Source organism: Mastigoproctus giganteus, chromosome 2 (genome assembly GCF_048544385.1).
Source record: "Mastigoproctus giganteus isolate SK-2022 chromosome 2, ASM4854438v1, whole genome shotgun sequence".
In the NCBI taxonomy this organism is placed as follows: domain Eukaryota; kingdom Metazoa; phylum Arthropoda; class Arachnida; order Uropygi; family Thelyphonidae; genus Mastigoproctus; species Mastigoproctus giganteus.
This window is the reverse complement of record NC_143576.1, coordinates 254,008,931-254,030,572: the sequence shown is the minus strand read 5'-3', so window position 1 is coordinate 254,030,572 and position 21,642 is coordinate 254,008,931. Positions and strand designations below refer to the sequence as shown.

Genomic DNA, 21,642 nt, shown 5'->3' with positions numbered 1-21,642 from the left:
TACAATGATCAAAAATGCTCTTTAAGCAGAAATGCATATACTGCAGCATTTTTGATTTTACCAGAAAGTTTATAAATAAGTAGAAACAAGAGAAATATGCTATCTTTTCCATTTCACATATTTTATAAATCATTTCATATTTTTAAATTTTACCTATTCTGCTGGTGCCTAAAAGTACTTCCTAATTGGTTTTGGGAAGATGATGCAGCAGGACACGATTCAATCATCGTGCTAATTAGTCCAGTCAATGCTTGAATACGTGAATGCTTGTCACTACTTTCAGGCAGTGCCAAGGCTCTATGAAGGGCAGATTTGACCTGTAAATAGTAAACATATGAAAATGAATTTAAACTAAATTATTTTCGGTGTTTATCATTCAAGCTTATGTTTATAATGTAGGAAATGCTAAGGTAAAATCAAAGAATTTACTGAAAAAAATCACAGCAAAATGACATTTTTCCATGTTAAGTCACCTTATGCTAAGTGGATAAAATGTATCTACTAAAGAAATAAAATAATATAGAATAAAAATATACTGAGAATACTATTTGTATGAGAATACTAATTAGGGACTTTTAAATTAGGGAAAACAAAACAAGATGTCAAAACCACAGCTGAATTTCTATAGGTTACTTCAATGTGTACAGCTGGTGAATTAAACACATATAAGTGACAAACAGAAAATACTCAAAGAGGCAATTTCAGAAATTATTCATCTTTCTCTGAATTGATGAGGTTAGTAAAAGACAATAATTGTACACGGGATGAATATAAACCAACCAAAAGACAATGTAATGCAAACTCTGAAAAAGATTTAAGGAAAATAAGGCTCCAAGTAGTGTAACAGTTTAGTTTTTACTCTATGCAAAAAAGAACTGATCCACAAAAGAAGTTTGGTAATGTCATTCATGGCCCCCAGATCGTTTAGGATTTTCCCCCACACAAATATTCACAGTTGAGCAGTCTGTTAGGTTTGGCAGTTCTATTGGTCCAAAGTCATTCCAAATCAATACAATGCTCACAAGACTAACGACCTTGCCTCTTTTCAATGAAGAGGTAAGGAAACTGTGATACTGATCCCAAGAATGAACAGAAAGGTTTGTATGCAACATGGCTGGGATTGGCTGGGATTCAAAATTTGGATTCACACAAGTTGGCTGGGATTCAAAATTTATAAAGAGGGCTACAATATGCAACTTGTAATAATTTATGCATATAACGCCACATACAAAGTGCAATGATGGTGGCTAGACACTTCATAAAGCTGAAACTAGTTAATACTAATTTGTACATAAGCATTAACTGGCTGATACAAGCAGATTATCCAGATATCCCATATAGATTAATCAAATAAGCCTGGAATCCATTCTTGACCAGACTATCAACCTTTTCTATTTTCATCAATGTCTTCATATTAATGTATTATAAGAATTTCTAATTAGAATATGATTATAACTCTAATGCATTAGGGCTTAAGGTCTAAAGCTGCGGAAGAGATTAGACTATGTGTATTTTAGTGCAATTGCATCATTTAAGTTACATCTCATATTGTGAATACCTTCACGGCGAGTTGCCATGACATTGCACTACTTCGAATAACTAACGCTTCACCCGAATGAGAAGACTGTTGTTACTTATTCACAGTGGATACCACCACCCAGACAGCACCTGCATCAATAACTTAAATGATGCCGCTACTGCAAATTTGCTAATCTATATTTAGCTGTGTATAAATGATGCAATTGCACTAAAATACACATAGTCTAATCTCTTTCGCAGCACGACGATTTAAGCCCTAATGCATTAGAGTCTTAACTTATATCATACACCATCAGGCATCTCTCATGTTGTGAACATATACTTCACAACTGTTTTGCCATCATTACATCACTTGGGTACCTACCCACTTACCAAAGAAGTGGCCAAATGGCCCTGAAACGGTGCTGTCTGGGTGGTGGTATCCACTGAGAATAAGTAACAACAGTCTTCTCCTTCGGGTGAAGCATTACTTATTCGAAGTAGGACAATGTCATGGCAACTCATTGTGAAGGTATTCACAATATGAGATGTAACTTAAACGATGCCGCTATTGCAAATTTGCTAATCTATATTTAGCTGTGTATAAATGATGCAATTGCACTAAAATATATATAGTCTAATATGATTATAATATGTAATATACAACCAAAATATTTACTGCCCAAGAAATTTATGAAACAAAAAAATGTGAATACATGAAACAAGTCAGAGAATAAGTACCTACTATTAATATAAACTGATCCTGCAAAAATACTTTTACTGTAACGCAAAGCTCAAGTCAATACAAATTCACAAAGGATGGGTGGGAAGAAACAGTGTGGGAGCTTGACAACTGAATTGTTTGTTTGTTTGTTATTTGGTTCTTAGGAGCATTAGCAACTAAGGCCATACTGCTCCGGGAATATGTGATGGTCATTCCCTGACTTTCAGCATCCTCCGTATTTGGTGGTCCCGGGCTTGAACCCTGGTGTAATCAAGAAGCGTGTGCAACACACTGCTGATCCTACCCACCTGGGTACGGAGGTGCCTATGAATGTTTTTATTATTGAGTATAAGTATTATATATATTATCATTTTTTAACAGTGAAGCATGCTATTTTAAATGTTTTTAGGGTGAAACATTTTGATAAATCTAGTGTTGGAGAACCATCATATTCAATATTCAATAGTTACAAAGAATCTGCCAGTGAAGCATGTTTAAAGGGCTGCTTTAATGGATCTGTAAGTGAGGCAACTGAATTCAAACTTTTTTTTTTTTTTTTTAAATTTTGTTTTGCTTTTATAAAAATTTGGTCTTACTGAAGCACACCCTGATATTCTGAGAAGATGCATAATCCCTCTGATACTGAGAAGATGCATAATCCCTCTGATACTGAGAAGATGCATAATCCCTCACCGGAGCATCAAGATATGTAGTAATTAAATTTTAACACTTAGCCAGATGTGCAGGTTTTTCAAGACCCCACACAATTTTACCAATTTTTTATACAATTAGTCCATTTAGTCCAAACAACCGACAATTCCAATATCTTCCAAGGAAAGTGTTTTCTCTGATTTCTCTATTGAAAATTCAAGGCATCTCTGGAATCTTTGTGTTATTGTTCGTAAGTAGAGAGAAAAAAAAAAAAAAAAAGTTAGGCCTATACTTGATAATTAAAAGCACCACGTCTTGCAACCAACTAGTGTCAAATTCTTGAAGCAAGCAAGGTTGAAATTTCACTTGCTATCAGTCAGATGACAAAAATAAATTGCATGTTTAAGGATAAAGGGCAGAGGTAACTTCATTTTTTAAAAATAATTAAAATGTTTTGGATATAAAATTATGGATTTTTCAGTCATATTCAGAACAAACTGTAAAAAAAAAAAAAAAAGCAATAATTTTGGATTACATCTTGGCAATTTTTAAGATTATAAAGTAAGTTATTTTTTCATCATGCACATGGTCCTTGAGGTTGTCACAGACATTCTCTCAGATATGCCAAACAAGCTGTACTTGCTACTGGGAGTCTAAAACGCTGATGGAACTGATATTCGGGTGACACTCAAGTCAAGTGGACCCAATTTCGGCGAAGTCCAGACAGTCTGTGCCAGCCAAACACTGCGCATGCACCTTCACGATGGTGGATCTGTTAGTAATCCTGGGTATAACCTCCATGCATAAGCACATGGTGGGTGATCACAGAGGTGTGAACCAACGGAAGCAGTGGTCGAGGTGTGGTGCCCACACCACATAGAGGAACGCCACCCCTCTATGTTACTAGGCAGTACTAGGTGGCAGATGACTCTCATCAACAGGTGAAATACCACCACTTTGCTTATTGGAGGCTTGAAGTGGTGGAACCCATGTTTAGTCTCTAGAGCTAAGTTCCGGTCAACCCTTCCCTATCTCTACCATCATGCAGCATGATTGATGACTTTTCAGGTTATGATGAACGTCATGGCGAGATCCAATATTCCTTACATTTCAAGGGTACAGCTCTAAAACGGTGTTCGCAGGCCGGCTGCTAGTTAGTACACCGGACCGAACCTATTGGTAACTCTCTAGGAGGCTTCCGGATCAGCTAGTGTATAATCTTGCTACCTCTACTCTGCCAGATAGTGACTGGAAGGAGTCCAAGTAGTATGTATGCGGGGAGCATTGTTGAGGCCACGTTATGTCAAGGATCTGGGTATATTCTTACCACGTGTGTGCCTAGATCCAAAAATTTCATTACTTCATACAGCATGTCCCATCCACCTTTTCTTAATATTGAATACACCATGAATTGTAAAACTAATGGAACCAGCTTATCTGCGAAAAGATATAAACCTCCCAAGCACTTCCTAATCCGTTTCACAAATAAACGTGGTCTCAATTCTAATCTCAACGATGTCCATTTCCAATTGCAGTCTGCCAAACCCCATGTACTTCTTCTGACAGAATCTCAGTTATCAGTTGATTCAAGTACTACTCATCTCAGATTTGGAATCTCTTAGACTTGGCAATTTGGAATCTCCTCTCTTTGGTCTTCTCTGGCTTAAAATCTCTCTATCCTTTTGTGTCAAATTCATCTGTTGTCTCTACCATTCTCCCAATTTCACTAATCACTTGGAGCTCTTTGACTACCTCTCTTTGCAACTTGACTTTCTCCAGTCCAACTTTCCTAATAGTGAGGTAATTTTCCTTGGTGATTTTAATGTTCACAACTCCAGCTGGCTTCCGTTTTCGCAATTACTAATGACCTACCACAGATTGTTCATTTATCTACAAGAATACCGGATAATCCTAATTACAGCCAATACGCTTGATCTTTTTCTCACAAACAACCCTTCTAAGTACACGGTTGAAGTGAGAGGTCCTTAAGCAACTTGGTGATTATCACTTCTCCAATGGAACCTTTATCTCATGACTATTCCCAACCTCGTGTTGTTTGGCATTACAAGAATGCAAAATGGGATGACCTGCAAGACTTCTTTTCTTCTTTTCCTTGGTCGGATTACTGTTTCAAAACTTCTGATGTCAACGTTTGCTCAGATCGTGTCCGTGAAATTATTCTTGCAGGAATGGAATCCTTTATCCCACACTCCACTTTAAAATCTCGTCCTTTATCTAAACCTTTGTTTTACAATAAATGTGCTAAGGCTGTTCAAGAGAAGAATGTTGCATATCTTAATTGGCTTGTTTCTAATTCTTCAGTTTCATTATCTGCATACACCAAAGCTCGCAACAATTGTAAAGCAGTTATTAATCAGTCCAAGCTAGAGATTGAACAGGCTAAGAGTAGAAAACTTGCTTCTTACCCTGATGGTAGCCGAGCATTCTGGTCTCTTTCCAAAGCTATTGGATGCAACTATTGCCCATCTCTGCTTCCACCACTGTCCAAACCAGATGGTTCTGTTGTCACTTCAGCCAAAGATAAAGCTGACCTGCTAGCATCCCATTTTAATTCCAGCTCATGTATTAATGATCTTGGTAAAACACCTCCCACCATTCCCCACACGCTCCATTCAATGCCTCCTGTGGTCTTCCCTCAAAAGGATGTCAGAAGGATTTTGATGAATCTTGATGCTAAGAAAGCTCCAGGTCCCGATGGTATTTCTCCACTTGTTCTCGAAACCTGTGCTTCTGAACTTACTCCTATTCTTTGCCGCTTTTTTCACTTTCTTATTCCAAAGGTGTTTTTCATTCTGCTTGGAAATTTGCTCATATCCAGCCAGTTCCTAAAAAGGGTGAAAATCCCCCCCCCCCCATCCAATTATCGTCCCATTGCAATTACTTCTACTCTTTCTAAAGTAATGGAGAAATCAATTAACCGCCAACCCTTAAACTACTTAGAAACCTTCAGTCTGATCAATGATTGCAAGTATAGATTCTGTCTGTGTCGATCCACTCGTGATATTCTGGCTTATGTTACCCATTTATGGATTAATTCAATGGAAAGGTTCAGTGAAACACAAGTAGTTGCTCTTGACATATCAAAGGCTTTTGATCGTGTTTGGCATAAAGGTCTTCTAAACAAGCTTCCATCTTATGGTTTGCCAACTGTTTTTTGTAATTGGTTATCCAGTTTTCTCTCTGATCGCTCACTGAGAGTGATGGTAGATGGCTCTCTGTCTTCTAACTTCTCCACTAATGCCGGTGTCCCCCCCCAAGCTTCAGTTCTTTCCCCCACTCTTTTCCTCTTGTATATTAATGACCTTCTTACATTGACTGGAAATCCTGTCCATAGTTTTGCCAATGATAGCACATTGCATTCCACTTTCCATTTTGAGAAACCTTGTCCTGCTCAATCAGCTTCAACTTCTCAAAAATCTGTTACCAATTCATTAAATGCTGATCTTCAGGTAATTCTCCAACCGGGGCAAAGACAACATAGTTGACTTCAACCCTTCTAAAACTCAGTCTTGTCTTATATCTCGTAAAAAGGATTCTTCTGCTCCTATGCTTATCTTTAGTGACACTCCGATTTCTAGTCAAAATGATATACCTCTTTTGGAGATTACCCTGACTTCTAATCTCTCTTGGCACAAGAACATTACAAATATTGCTTCCTCAGCATCTAAAAAAACTTTGTTTTCTCTTTCGCTCTCGGTGTTACTTTTCTTCCAAACAGCGGCTCACTCTGTACAAATCGCAAATTTGCCCTGCCATGAAATTTTGTTCCCACATCTGGGGTGGTGCCCCCAAAACCTCTCTCAGGCTTCTTGATTCCATTCAGAAGAGGACAATCAGGTTAATTAATGATTCATGTCTAACAGAGTCTCTCCACTCGCTTTCTCATAGACGTACAGTTTCTGCTGCATGCCTCTTCTACAGATACTTCCATGGGCACTGTTCTTCTGAACTGGCTTCTATAATTCCCGCTCTCTCTTTCAAAACAGTCCGAACACGTGGCACCACCGGCCAACATCCATTTACTGTTCAACTTCAAACCCACAGAACCAACTTTTCATCTTCCTCATTTATTCATTCAACTGCCGTTTTCTGGAACAACCTTCCTTCATACGTATTTCCTGAAAATTACAATCTACAGAAGTTCAAGTCCAATGTCAACAAATACCTTTTTTTGTCTTCTCAAACTCCAATCCAAGCACGGTACTAAGCACTATAGGTTCTAATACCTCTCATGTTTGGAGTTCACATAAAAAAAATTCTCAGAAAACACTACTGCACTTGATTAAGGAGTATTTACTGATAATTATCCAGATGTGACACCCACAAAGTCAGCAAATTTCTGAACTTTGCAAATATCAAATAATAACAATATTTTAAATAACAGTATTAAAATTTCTAACATACCTCATTTACAACTGATGTCTGAGCTTCAGGACTATGATTGCACGAGGCCAAAGCAGCTATAAGAACCCGGGCCAGTGCTGGCGTATCTTTATCTCCAGCATTTTGGCATTGCGAAAGGAGATTGTCTAAAAGAAAAGCCAACGCTGAACAGTCCTAAAATTAGAGTATAACCACATATGAACATGACACACACACACACATACACATATAAACAAACTTTTAGAAAGCAGAGATTTTTTTCAATATACATTTGTGAGTCCTTTTTGCATTTACACTTAATTAAAAGAAAGATATCAAAATCAACAAAAATTACCTATCTCAGAACTGAATAAAGTTTAATCTTTAAATTCAAATATAATAAAAAAAAGCAACTCAACAATTTTCTTTTCACCTATGATTATCTTTAATCATAATGCCCAGATTTTTATATAAGAATATCTATTTATTTGGATTAAACGAGTAAGTTTCATCAAGGTGGGTTGATAATATTGTATCCAATTTACTGACTAATAAACATGTTTATTTTATTAAAATAAAAATTTCACCACATCTATTTATTTCGATTAGACAATTTCTAACTTTTCTTTAGAGATACAAGCAGTTCCCGCTTTATGAGTTGCTGAGTTCTCCCCCCCCTTCAAGTATCAACAAAATTGAAAATATGAACATTAATTGCAAAAATGAATGTTAAAACAGTCATAAATACTGCATTTAAAACCATGCACATAGCTATACAACACAATATACCTCGCTTTACGATATTAATCTGTTCCACAGACTTTCTGTGGAAACAGATTAATACTGTAAAGCGATGTTTTTTTTTCTCTATAAAACTAAGCTCCTTATCTCTCTAAAACGTCATTTTATAATGTAAATTGTATTAGTTATCAATTCAAATCATTAAAATGCACTATGCTTTCATCGCTACCATAATTATGTTCTGTTATAAGAACCAATTTTGAACATGTTTGTGATATTTTTCTAAATCACATTTTTGGAGGTCACGACCATAAAAAAATAAAAACAATTTGTACTTTTCATTTTATTGGGATTTTCTGTTAGTGAACGCAATTATAAATGGGTAGAATTATACAGAGAACATTGTGGTTTCTGTGGACATATTTTAAATAATAATAGGATTCAAATTGGATCAGATACTTCATCCATTTCTGTGAAAATTCTCTGAATAATATTCCGTTCAGATTTTTTAAAAAAAATTCAATGGCTGAAATATGGTTGCATTTTATCCAGAGTGAACTAGATAGATTTTTTTTTTTTTTTTTTATAAAATAATACTGATTATAGAAGGGATATAACCATAATGGAAACAAATAGAAATAATGCTATTGCATTTGCAAAAATACTGATAGCTGGAATTGTGTGGTTTTTTTATGTTATTATGGTGAAATGTTTCCCCTTCACTGCAATTTTAAAATCGTATAAAAAGCATAAAATTTCAGAATCTTCTCTTCATTCCCTTTTTTTTTAAGAAGCTTCGTAAACTTGTTATTCTACACGTTTTGTGTTAGTTGCAGTCTCTGCGTGCCATTAAAAAAATGCTTATGCATGCTATTGCGAAATTTATAAAAAAAAGAAAACATTATCTTGGAAGCAAATGCCTCTTGAACCGTTTCTAAAAAAGATGACTCCTTGTGCAACGAACCAACAAGTACCCAGCCAATAATGAGTAATCGATAAGTGTGCATTTAGTCGATAATTATGAAGAATAAACATTCTTTATCATTTGTAAGTCATAAATAATTTCTTTATTATTATAATTTGCTTGATTTTACAGGCATTTTCATTTCTTTCAATAAATCAATCATTGTTTAAACATAAACTAATAAGCGAACTAATCTCATTGTTGAGAACATAAGAACCCCTATTTTTAACATTGTCTATCGGAAATGAATTCCCGACTTAGGAGTTTGCTTCTGAAGCAAATGATTATGAATAATAAACATTCTCTAACATTTGAAAGTCATAAATAATTTCTTTTTTATTATTATTTACTTGATTTTAAAGGCTACGTTTTCATTTCTTTCGATAAATCAATCATTGTTTAAACCAATCTAACTAAATCAATTTAACTAATCTCATTGTTGAGAATGTAACCCCTGTTTTTAACATTGTCTATGGGAAATGAATTCCCGACTTAGGAGTTTGCTTCTCAAGTGTGTGCTAGGAATGAATTAACTCCTTAAGTTCGGAACTACCTGCATTATAATACTACTGTTTTTTTTTTTTTTTTCATAAAAAAAAAACCTTTTTCTTCTACATAATCTTCTATGCAGCTCTACAAACATGAAACCTTCCCTACCAGTCATTATTGTTCATCGTTAGATTGTACACTGTCATCCTCCTCACTGCTACTCAAACCAGAACAATCAGGCTGTAAATTCTCCATAGCACTATATTAAGATGAACATCTGTCCTAAATTTGGAGGGACAGCTCCCCTTTGTTATTTGTCCCAAAGTTTTTCCTCTTTTGCAAAATTTCTTTATTGATATTCAAATTTGAAATGTGAAAATGAGAATACAGGAATATTTTCTCGCATTGCTTGTACAGAACCGTGAGAGTTTGATTCCTTTTGGCTCATTTACTCTCCATTTCTGTATTTCCTGTGAGTCTCCACAACTGTACTACTAACGTACTTATAGCCCTGGTAAAATGCCCTGTTTAGGACAATTTTCAATTCATCTAAGTTAGAAGATGACATTTCAAAGTTTATAGCTTCAGGAGAGTTTTAGTTAGTGCAAGTCTCTTTAATTTGAGAAGTTGCTTTAAAAACAAAGCATTTGGAGATGAAGAAAAGATTTTACAGCTAAGAAGGAACTTTTGCCTATCATAATACATCTCATAATCGCAGTTTATGATCAATGGGCTGTACCTCAGAAATTTTTTGAAAAGATTTTTGCTGGAAACAATCATTACCAATGTATTAAACTCTTGCCAAAAGTAATTTCAAAAAACAAACAGGGTGTAACTTTATCTGTGTTTTCGCTAATCTCCCCAATCACAGGGACTCCAAATTATTACTTATTTTACTGCAGTACTTCAATTTTGAGAAAGAAGTGCAAGTAAAACTTTAAAAATTTTCAGCAATTGTTGGAGAAACTACAGAAATACTCTGCAACAAAATAATAGCAGCTTTAAATGAAGAAAATATTCTTCATAAAATAAAAGCACTCTCAGCAGATAAATCAACACAAATTTTTTGAGATCGAAAAGGCTAGAATAACGTTTTCAAAAAGGTAATGGGTTATCTGGGTAAACATATTTATGGAGTTGGTTTCTGTGGACATATTTTAAATAATAATAGGATTCAAAATGGATCAGATACTCTGAATAATATTCCGTTTTTTTTTTTTTTTTTAAAAAATCCAATGGCTGAAATATAGTTGCATTTGAGAAAGAAGTGTAAAGTAATACTGATTATAGAAGGGATATAACCATAATGGAAACAAATAGAAATAATCAGAAATTTAACTGAGAGCCTAAAGTATCAGTTGGATAAGTCTTTCGCATCAAAAAATATTCAATCCCATCTGAATAGGTTAAGTGATAATCAGTAGTTGTTATTGCAGCAGCTGGAGAGTAGGCGGCCTCTCAGGTGCCTAGTCTCCAGCTGCTGTAATTGGTAAGAGGATTCCTTCATTCCCTCACCAATCTTAGCATTAGCATTAGTAGAGGAATTTGATGCAAGAAAGCAAGCTTATGCAGCATCAGCCAAAAAAAAAAAAAAATTAACATAAATAAATAAAAATAACCACTTCCACTTCACCCCTCTGTTCGTTCGAAATACCTGTCCAGCTGAGCCTTAAACTTATTTAGGCTATCAACTTCCACCACAAGGGATGGAAGTCTGTTCCACCTACCAACCACCCGCTGGCTAAAGGCAAATTTCCGCACATCTATCCTACATCTGTCTTTCCTCAATTTGAATTTATGCTCCCTCAGGTGATTATTCTGAGCAAGAGGAAGAATCCCATCAGCATTGAGCATGCTCAAACCATTCAAGGCTTTGTACACCTCTATCAGATCACCTCGCTGGTGCCTAGTTTCCAGACACTGCAATTCGCAAAACTTAAGCCTTTCTTCGTAAGAGCACCCCTTTGTCCCATTCACCAATCTAGTTGCCCTTCTCTGTACTCGTTCCAGCAGCTCTACATCCTTCTTGAAATGAGGCCTCCAGGCCTGTATACAGTACTCTAGGTGTGGCCTGACCATTGCCTTATACAAGGGAATAATCACCTCCTTATCCCAGCTAGAAAAATTCCTATATATCATTGACAATACACCATGAGCTACTCTTGCAGCCCGTCTGCACTGCTCAGAGAACTTCATATCTCCCTGCACAACCACCCACAGGTCCCTTTCACTCTCTACCACTGTCAGTGTAATACCACACAGTTGATATGTTGCTCTGGGGGTTGCTGTTTCCCATATGTAGTACTTTACATTTGTCAATGTTAAACTTCATTTGCCACCTCTAAGCCCATCTGCTCAACCTTTCCAAATCCTGTTGCAGCAGCACAGTGTCAGTAGTGTCCTTGACAACCCTGCCAACCTTCGTATCGTCTGCAAACTTGGACGTTAAGCCTGATATACCATCATCAATATCATTTATAAATACAGAAAACAATAAAGGACCCAACACTGAACCCTGAGGGACTCCACTAATAACATTAGTCCACGATGAGCAGTGTCCATTGATTACCACTCTCTGTCTTCTCCCCCTCAACCACCCCTTTATCCATAGCAGCAATTTGCCTCCAATGCCACACTGCTCCAATTTGTGCAGCAGTCTTCCATGTGCAACAGTATCAAAAGCCTTTCTAAGATCCAAGTATATAATATCAAAGTTATTCCCTGCATCCAGTTCTTTTGTGACTGCATCATAGTATCCAATCAAATTGACCAGGCAAGACTTTCCCTTAACAAAACCATGCTGTGTCTGAGCTATAACTGAAGTCTTGTCTAAATGATCCTGCAGTGCTTCTTTAACCAGTGCCTCCATTAATTTTCCGGGAACAGAAGTTAAACTCACAGGTCTATAATTACTTGTGTCAGCCTTTGATCCCCCTTTGTGAATTGGGGTCACATTTGCACATCTCCAGTTCATGGGTACCTCCCCTGAGTCCAAGGAAGCTCTCATAATTATGGCTAAGGGTTTGCTTACTTCCTTTGCTGCCTCCTTTAATATAACTGGATAGATCCCATCCACCCCAGGTGCCTTTCTTGTGTTTATCTTCAACAATTTCTCCTCCACTTTGCTCTCAGTTATTACAAGATTCTCTAGCTTACTGCTAGAGATGAATATACCTCTGGCATTCCCCTCGCTGAATAACTCCTCATGTGTGAATGTCGATGCAAAATATTCATTTAGTTTGTTAGCTACCTGAGCAGGGTCATCAACAGTTGACCCATCGATCTCAAGTGGACCAATCTGATTCATCCCCTTCCTTCTAGAGTTTACATAAGTAAAGAACTCTTTGCTGTTTTTCTTCGCATCCCTTGCCAAGGATCTCTCGTAATCTGCCTTCGCCTGCCTAACCTCCTTTGTAACTTGGTTACAGATCAACTTGTATCTATCATAGGCTTCTGTGTCACGTGTTAATTTGTATGTATCCCATGCATTTTTCTTCTCTGCCATATGCCTCATTAGTTCATCTGACATCCATTTAGGCCTAAACCTTGAACAATATTTCTTAGTTGGTATGTAAAGCCTAGTAGCTTCCAAGATAAGTTCTTCGAATGCTTCCCATTTTGAATTTGCTGTTGGCAATATCATCAGTTGATCCCACTGTATAGAATTTAAATACTGTCTCAGTCCATTGTAGTCGCCTTTACGAAAGCAATACCCCTTCCCTTTACCCCTAATGGTAGTTACCTCTTTGAGTAACTCCCACTTCAGCACACTGTGATCACTGCCACTTAGTGGTTCATTTATCTGCAGATTCTTAATGCATGAAGAATCACTACTGATAATCAAATCAAGAGTATTACTCCCTCTAGTTGCCTCCCGAACATGCTGATGTAGAAAACAATCATCCACTAAATCAACAAAAGCCTTGCTACTGTGTGAGTGACCAGCCCCCAAATTCCAGTCAATATCTGGGAAATTAAAATCCCCCATTATAAGACTCTGATTTACTGGCCCACTCTATTTCCCTGTACAATATCTTATTATACTCATCAGAGTCATTAGGCCTATAGCACACTCCTACTCTCAATATTGATCTCCCAATGCTTATGTCACACCAAACTGACTCGACACTGCACTGTCCAGCGATGTCGACTGGCTTCACTTCCTTGGATTTTATGTGTTTTTTAACTAATAGCATAACCCCTCCTCCCTTCCTATCCTGTCTATCCTTTCTGTAGACATTGTACTCCCCAAATTCCAGTTCTGCATTCCTTATATCTGTGTGACACCACGTCTCTGAAATCCCCACAATATCTGTCTTTGATGTTTTGAGCAATACCTCAAATTCATCAAATTTATTTACTAAACTCCTAGCATTGGTGTACACACAAGTATACATGCACCTGTTCTTTTTCTTAGCTACCCTAACACAACCCATGCGTTTTCTTGTACCCCAATGATTCCCAGCAGTCTCTGAAATATCCTGCATCTTATTTTCCAGGCTGCGGCTCATTCCAATAGAAGAAGTGCAAGAATCACTTTCACCTCTGCCAGTGGCTACTGTTAATTAGTCCTTGTCCATTAGTCCTTGTATCCCCCCAATCTAGCAGTTTTCCGACCCACCTAACACTGCCTCGATAGCATCAACAAATATTCTTGCACCCTTTCTATTTAAGTGTATCCCATCCCTGTAGAAGCAGTCTCTCCTGTTAACAAGTACAGACCAGGCTGAAAAAAATTCTACCCCTTGAGCCCTGCACAATCTTTCCAGGGCCGAATTGATTGACAGGGCTCTCATCATATACTCCCTCCTATCGTGTCTGGGCAGAATTGCAGACACTTTCAATTTCAACCCTAATTCATGGCTTTTTTTTATCAATGACCTGTACTTGTCAAGTAATTCCGCCGGTCTCCTGCTCTTAATATCATTAGTGTCAACGTGTACAACTATATCACCTTTTGTGCCCTTAAAAGATGATATCCGCTCTTACAACGTCATCAACTTTTGCCCCTGGCAGACATACCCTGGTCCTGTTCCACCTATCCTTTTTACAAAGCATGTTTCCCGTTTCCCTGACAATAGAGTCACCAACAACTACTAGTTCCTTTGGGACCAGCGCATTCTGCCTTGGGGGTTGCTGCTGTGTTGCGCGATGACCAAGTGGAAGCTCTGGCATTGGTGTGGGCAGCTGAGAGCTTGATGGGCCCCTCACTTGTAATCCTTAGAGGGCATCCACCCTGTCCTTCAAGCTCTTATATAGGCCCATAACAACGCTGAGTTGTCGCCTTATCCCCTTACACTCCTTGCATCGCACACATACAAAGACATCCCCCATGGCAGTATCATGTCCCATACTTGACTGCTCCGCAAACATCAAGCAAATAGTGCATCTTAAAAGGCTGTGATTCAGAGGACAACTGCCCCCCTCAGTTCTCCCCTGGGCCACAGCATTCCCATTAGCTTGAGCCTTTTGCTTTGCTGCTCTGGTTTGAGTCATGATTTAGATTTACTTTCAATAAAATTTCAATTTCTGTACAAAATTAAATCCTAAACTTGTATCCAAACACAGTTATAACGCTATATTTATGTTTCAGTAACGAGTGTTATCTACGAAATATTTACGTTTCAGTAACGAGTGTTATCTACGAAATATTTATGTTTCAGTAACGAGTGTTATCTACGAAATCCCTTTATATAACTTTCGTATCAAGTTATGTATTAATTATTTGTTTTTACTAATTATTTATGTTATGTAACCTAAGTGGTTATATGTAAAGTTAAAAGTACAATTTAATTGTCAATGAAGTTCGACAAGATTAATAGATTTTACTGATTAATTTTCCCGTAACAATGGCGGATATTTACGAACGGTAAACACGTGTATTTGATACCCTTTCCGATACTAAGTAATACCTACAAAATCTCTATCTAAGTTACTTTAAACTTAAGTACCGTAATAGAAATATACTAATAAAGTAATTACTAATAAACTAATAAAGCAGAAAATAAATCAGAAAAAACTTCTCTGTTCGAAGAGCAGCAGAAAGGCACGTCCGCACCGGCAACCTCGTTCTCAGAAAAAAAAAAAAAAAAATCTTGTTGCCCTTCTCTGTACATGTTCAAGCAAATCTGCATACTTCCTAAAATTAGGCCTCCAGAACATTGTCTTATACAGAGGGATAATCACCTCCTTTCCCCTTAGTAAAAAAAAAATCTGTGAATGCTGTTTTAGTATCTTAAGGGATGAATGCTTGTGTGGAACAATTATTTTCATTAATGAACCAGTTGGGGATATCAAAGAAAACAATTTAAAGTGGAAACATTGCAAACTATACTAAAATTCAATTTTGAATATAGTTGAGTTTTACCAATACTTGTTAAAAAGGCGCGATGTAATATACAAAAAAAAAATAATAAATAAATAAATAAATAAAAATTCTGTAGAAAAGTACAACTTTAAAAGATAAATACATTTCATTGGATTAAAAATGTATATATTTTTCATTTAAAAGATGGCAACTTTCAGTTTATTTGGAATTTAGTTAACAGAAGTAACCGAGCTAAAATAATATATAAATAAGAAACGAATCCTTCCTTACTGTCATGCAGCCTCTCCTTACATTACATGCAAACTAAACCTACAATAAATATTGTGGGTATAAAAATAAAAAAAGTAAAGCATCTACATTTGACAAATTAAAATACAAATTCTTAAACAGGAATAGAACACCAATAGAACTGATGGCAGCCATCTGTTTCACGATGGCTGCCATCAGTCTCTGAAACCCCCAGCACCCCTCGCTCCAGGTCGCTACTTATTCTAATAGAAGTTGTGCAAGAATCACTTCACCTCTACATGCGGCTACTTTTAACCTTTTAGTCTGTGAATCCCCCCCAACCTAGTAGTTTTCCTAGAGATCCTGGAATATAACCCAGGCTGCAAAAACCCTGCAATGTTCATTGCTCTAAAGTTACTGACAGTGTGCATGATCTGGTGATGATCAATGAGTGGCATTTTGGTACATTGCCAACATCTTGGGTATACATCTGAATACCAAAGATAATAGATTCTCACTATGAGAAAGTTGTCAGTATGGTGGATCCCAAAGTTGTTAAAGCAGATCAAAAATACACAAGAGTTAATTCAAGTGAAATTTTGCATAATTTTCAACCAGATTTAGCAAATTTTCTTGAATGGATGAGATGTGGGTTCATCACCTTCAAAAAGACTAAGAAGCAACCCAAACAGTAGAAACGCAGCTATTTTCCCCGTTAAAGAAAGAATGGTCAATTTATTTTGATGGAAAGGTGATGTCAGTGGTTTATATTTTGGGATGCTACTAGTGGATTACCTACAGAAAGACCAGACAACCAGAGGAGCATATTATTCAGTCCCTGTGCGGTGTCTGCATGAATACAAAGACCAAGACACTGAGAAAACTCAGCAAAGAAGTCTTCCACCAGGACAATGCACCTGATCAGCAGTCTGTCACTGCGCTGGCTGTGCTGCACGAATATGGATTTGAAATCTTGGACCATCCTCCATATTCACTAGATCTAACACCATTTCACTTTCACGTATTTCCTTGGAAAAATACCTGGCTGGCATCCATTTTCCAACTGATAGTGATGTCACTGCTGCAGTGGATGCATTCCTGGAGGCCCAAGAGAAAACTTTCTTTGCAGCTGGAATCAAGGCATTGCAGCATAGGTGGCCTTTTGCCACCTATGCTGCAATGCATTTCAATGTAGACCTCTTTGTATTGATTCCAAAGAGGACTATGTTGAAAACATAACATATCACTAGAGTCCTCAATGCTGCAGTGCATTTCAATTTGGTCCCCTTTGTATTGATTCCAAAGAGGACTATGTTGAAAAGGTAATGCATCACCAAACTCTGCAAATAATTTCTCCATTTATTTCAGGAGTTTAGTGATATATCAACCAGGAACCTTTCAAATATTCCTTGTAACAACAACTCTCAGCATATAGATTTTCATCAAATTCTATACTTTGCTGTTCTAAAAAAAAAAAATCCTGGCTTTGTTCATGCATATCACAATCTATCCATATGCTGTATATTGTAGCTGAAGCATTACATATAGATCAGAAAAGTAATATAAAAAATCACTGCATTTTTGAATTGCTCCTTTTTTATTATTGGTTTTACTGAATACATAAATCAGGAATTATCATTATTTGCTTATTCTGTCAAACAGCAGAAATGGGAAATACTTATTATTAAAAGGCAAGACAAATAATTACAAAAAGAAGTACTGTTATATATTATATTCTATATACTTTTATATCTTATTAATTAGTTAATTACAGAAAAAGAAATAAGATAGTTAACATATGCAGTGTAGAACATTTCAAGAAATTTAAATTTTTATTTCTTAAATTATTTATTTATTTTTTTGGTGATTAATAGCAAGTGAAAAGTAAAGCTAATTACCTTGTTACCAATTACTAACTTTGTATGAGAGTACAGTTTCAGTTCCTTCATGTACCTCAATGTAATGTAATTTGGAATCACAAAGCATGAAATGCAACTGATTCAGGCATTGGAAGTTAATAATTCATAAAACTATGGAGTAAATGCAGGTTACTTATTCTGTTCATCAGCAGAAATGGAATAATAAATATTGAAATTTAACATTTCTGTTATAATTAAAATCATAAGCCTATAACAATAATTCATGATTTAGTGCACTAAAACAGGACTTTTTCAAAGAGCAAATGGCTTGTGCGGTAGACTGAGAACAGTTTCTGTACAACTGCAATATGCATAGCCTTTGTGACACACACACACACAAAATATTGAAGACGTTCAAGAATACAATACCAAGACAGATTTAAAGAAATGCAAGGGAGAAAGTGAGATCAGTATATATAAATATACACAAAATTAAAATATATACATAAAACTTATCACTGTCTATCCACAATCTAGGTGACTTCAACTGGGGCCAACCACCCAGACTGAAGGCAAGAAACGACAAGGTTTCTTTAATGATCAATATCTGCTAAGATATATAAATTTAGAGTAATTTGAATCTAAACCAATTAAAGGCAGTTCATTTTTTTTTACAATAAAAAAAAAAAGATAATATAAAGTATTAATGCAAGCACATATTGAACATCGTTGACCCGACAGGGAACATAATTTAATAATTAAAATAAGAATAAATGTAAAGTATAAGGCATATCTACAGTATCCAGGAAATAATGTAGTAACAACAATAGTCGTCATGAAAGAAATCTCAATCCCTCTAGTGAGTTAATATATATGTGATGACACTATGTGATGGATACGGTAAAAATAAATAATTAAAATTAAGGTAACACAAAGAGAAACATGCGGATAGTAAGATAAATAAAAACTAATAGAGTTAGGAATAATAGAACCTGAACTCCGTCAAGGTGAAAATAGAGTAGCATAAATAAGAACAAAGAGTGCAGAACAGCTTAAAGACGTTTGAAGATATAATCTAATAAGTTGTAGCTTGGGTAAGCCCGAGATCGCAAACCCATTCCTATAGTAGGACCCTGAGCTGAATTTGCATGTTACCTTAGCGTGAACTTAAGTATACACAGTGTTGTTATAAAATAAGATAAAATAACCTAAATGATACACTATAATTTGCAGGCCAGTGCGTACAAGTTTTCTAAGCCATAAGTCACCAAGAAAGCTTATTTGGTTTTTTTTTTTTATTTTTTTCTCCCTTAAAGCATTGGCATCTAAGGCCATACTGCTCAGGAATATGCAGTGGTCATTCCCTGACCTTTCTGCATCCTCCGTGTTTCGTGGGCACGGGCTCGAACCCGCCGGTCTAATCAAGAAGCGTGTGCTACACACTACTGCCCCTGCCACTGGCTACGGAGGTGCCACCATAATTTATGGATTTAGAGCCATCTATATTATGTACACAGGATACGCTTTGCTTTCTTGGTGACTTACAGCTTAGAAAACTTGTACCCATCGGCCTGCAAAGTATAGTGTATCATTTAGTTTACTTTATCTTATTTTATAATAACAATATATATACTTAAGTTCACGCTAAGGTAACATGCAAATTCAGCTCACGGTCCTACTGTAGGAACGGATTTGCGATCCTGGGCTTACACGAGCTATAACTTATATAGTCTTTAAGCTGTCCTACACAGGTTAAAAAAAAATTATAGCAGTGAATTACAGGCTCCAAAAAAGCGATAAGTGTTTGCCTTTTTATTTACCTAATTTGTTATTTTATATTGTACTTTATATGTAGTCTTATAGTTATTGTTACGCTGGTTATTTTTATTTTTAATTTAGATAAAGAGTTTTTGTAGATTACTACTTAATATACGTAAAACTGTTATTTTATTTGAATCTTGCAGTAATTGTTTTTGTATAGAGTGGTAGGGAATTCAAATTTTTAATTGTGGTAACTAGGCAGCTCTAACGTATAATTATATAGCGTAATACGCATCATTGCTAAGATTCTATTAGATAGCGTAGTATTGACAATTATTTAATTAAATTTATTGATCTTATTAATTTAAAATATCATGCCCAGACTAACGCAGCAAAGCAAAGGACACAAAGTGGAAGGAGTGCTGCGACTCGGGGGGATTCTCCAAATCATCACAAACTTTAAAAAAAATACGCAACTTGTGAAATGTTTGCCGAACTTTCTGGAACAGTACATGATCTAGCCAAGGAGGATGTCTTTGAGTGTGCCAGGTGCGGAGAGTGTCTAGAAATTAGGCATCAACTCAGCGTTCTACTGGGTGTCTATGAGAGCTTGAAGTGTAGGGTAGATGCCCTCGAAGAAATTAATATGAGGGGCCCGACAAGCTCTCAGCTGCCCAACTAATCTCCAGAGCTCACTCCTGGGCATCAGGCAACACAGCTGCAATCTCCAAGGCAGAATGTGCTGGTCCCAAAGGAACTAGTTATTGTTGGTGACTACTGTCAGGGAGACGGGAAACATCCTTTGTAAAAAGGATGGATGGAACAGGACCAGGGTTTGTCTGTCAGGGGAAAAGGATGATGACGTTGTAAAGCATATACCATCTTTAAAGGGCACAAAATTTGATAGTTGTACATGCTGGCACCAATGACATTAAAAGTAGGAGAGCTGCAGATTTACTTAACAAGTACAGGTCAATGTCGCAAAATAGTCATGAGTCAGGGTTAAATTTGAAAGTGTCTGCAATTCTGCCCAGACACGATAGGAGAGAATACATGATGAGAGCCTTGTCAATTGTCAATTCAGCCCTGGAGAGAATGTGCAAGGCTCAAGAGGTAGAATTTTTTTCAGCGTGGTCTGTGCTTGTTAACAAGAGAGACTACTTCTACAGGGATGGAATACACTTAAATAGAAAGGGTGCAAGAATATTTGCTGATGCTATCGAGGCAGTCTTAGGTGGGTCGGAAAACTGCTAGCATGGAGGGATTCACAGACTAAAAGGTTAAAAGTAGCCGCAGGCAGAGGTGAAGGTGTTTCTTGCACAACTTCTATTAGAATAAGTAGTAACCTGGAGTGAGGGGGTTTCAGGGACTGATGGCAGTCGTCGTGAAACAGGTGAGTATATGGATGTGTTAGGTTAACTAATAACAAGGAAGGATAGGTACATGTATACCAATGCTAAAAGTATAGTAAACAAATCTGATGAATTTGAAGCGTTGGTCAAGACATCAAAGGCGGATATTGTTGGAATAGCAGAGATGTAATGTTACACAGGAACACAGAACTGGAATTTGGGAAGAAAAATGTGTACAGAAAGGATAGACAGGATAGGAAGGGAGGAGGTGTTATGCTGTTAATTAAGAAAAACATAAAATCAAAAGAAGTGCATCCAGTTGATATCGATAAACAGTCCACTGCTGAGTCAGTTTGGTGTGACAAACACTGTGAAAGTAAAAATAAGAGTAGGAGCGTGTTATAGGCCTAATGACTTGAATGAGTACAATGAAGAATAGTACAGAGAAAGAGTAAATCAGGCTAGTAAATCAGAATGTCTTATAATGGGGGATTTTTTAACTTCCCAGATATTGACTGGAACTGTGGGATGGTCACTTACACTAGTAAGTCTTTTGTGGATTAATTAGATGATTGTTTTCTGCAGCAGCATGTTCGAGAGACAACCAGAGAGGGTAATACTCTTGATCTGGTTATCAGCAGTGA

General features: G+C 36.6%; 1 protein-coding gene across 6 annotated transcripts in view; it reads right to left on the bottom strand.

The window, feature by feature from the left end:
- HUWE1 (HECT, UBA and WWE domain containing E3 ubiquitin protein ligase 1) overlaps positions 1–21,642 on the bottom strand; it is a 1,105,343-nt gene that overhangs the window by 484,344 nt on the left and 599,357 nt on the right. For all 6 annotated transcript variants that reach the window (XM_090389849.1, XM_090389845.1, XM_090389850.1 and 3 more), the window contains 2 exons: positions 7,319–7,471; positions 154–317 (listed from right to left, as the gene is read on the bottom strand). In XM_090389849.1, coding sequence (XP_090245975.1) covers positions 154–317; positions 7,319–7,471 — 317 coding nt within the window. The remainder of the gene's footprint in view (positions 1–153; positions 318–7,318; positions 7,472–21,642) is intronic.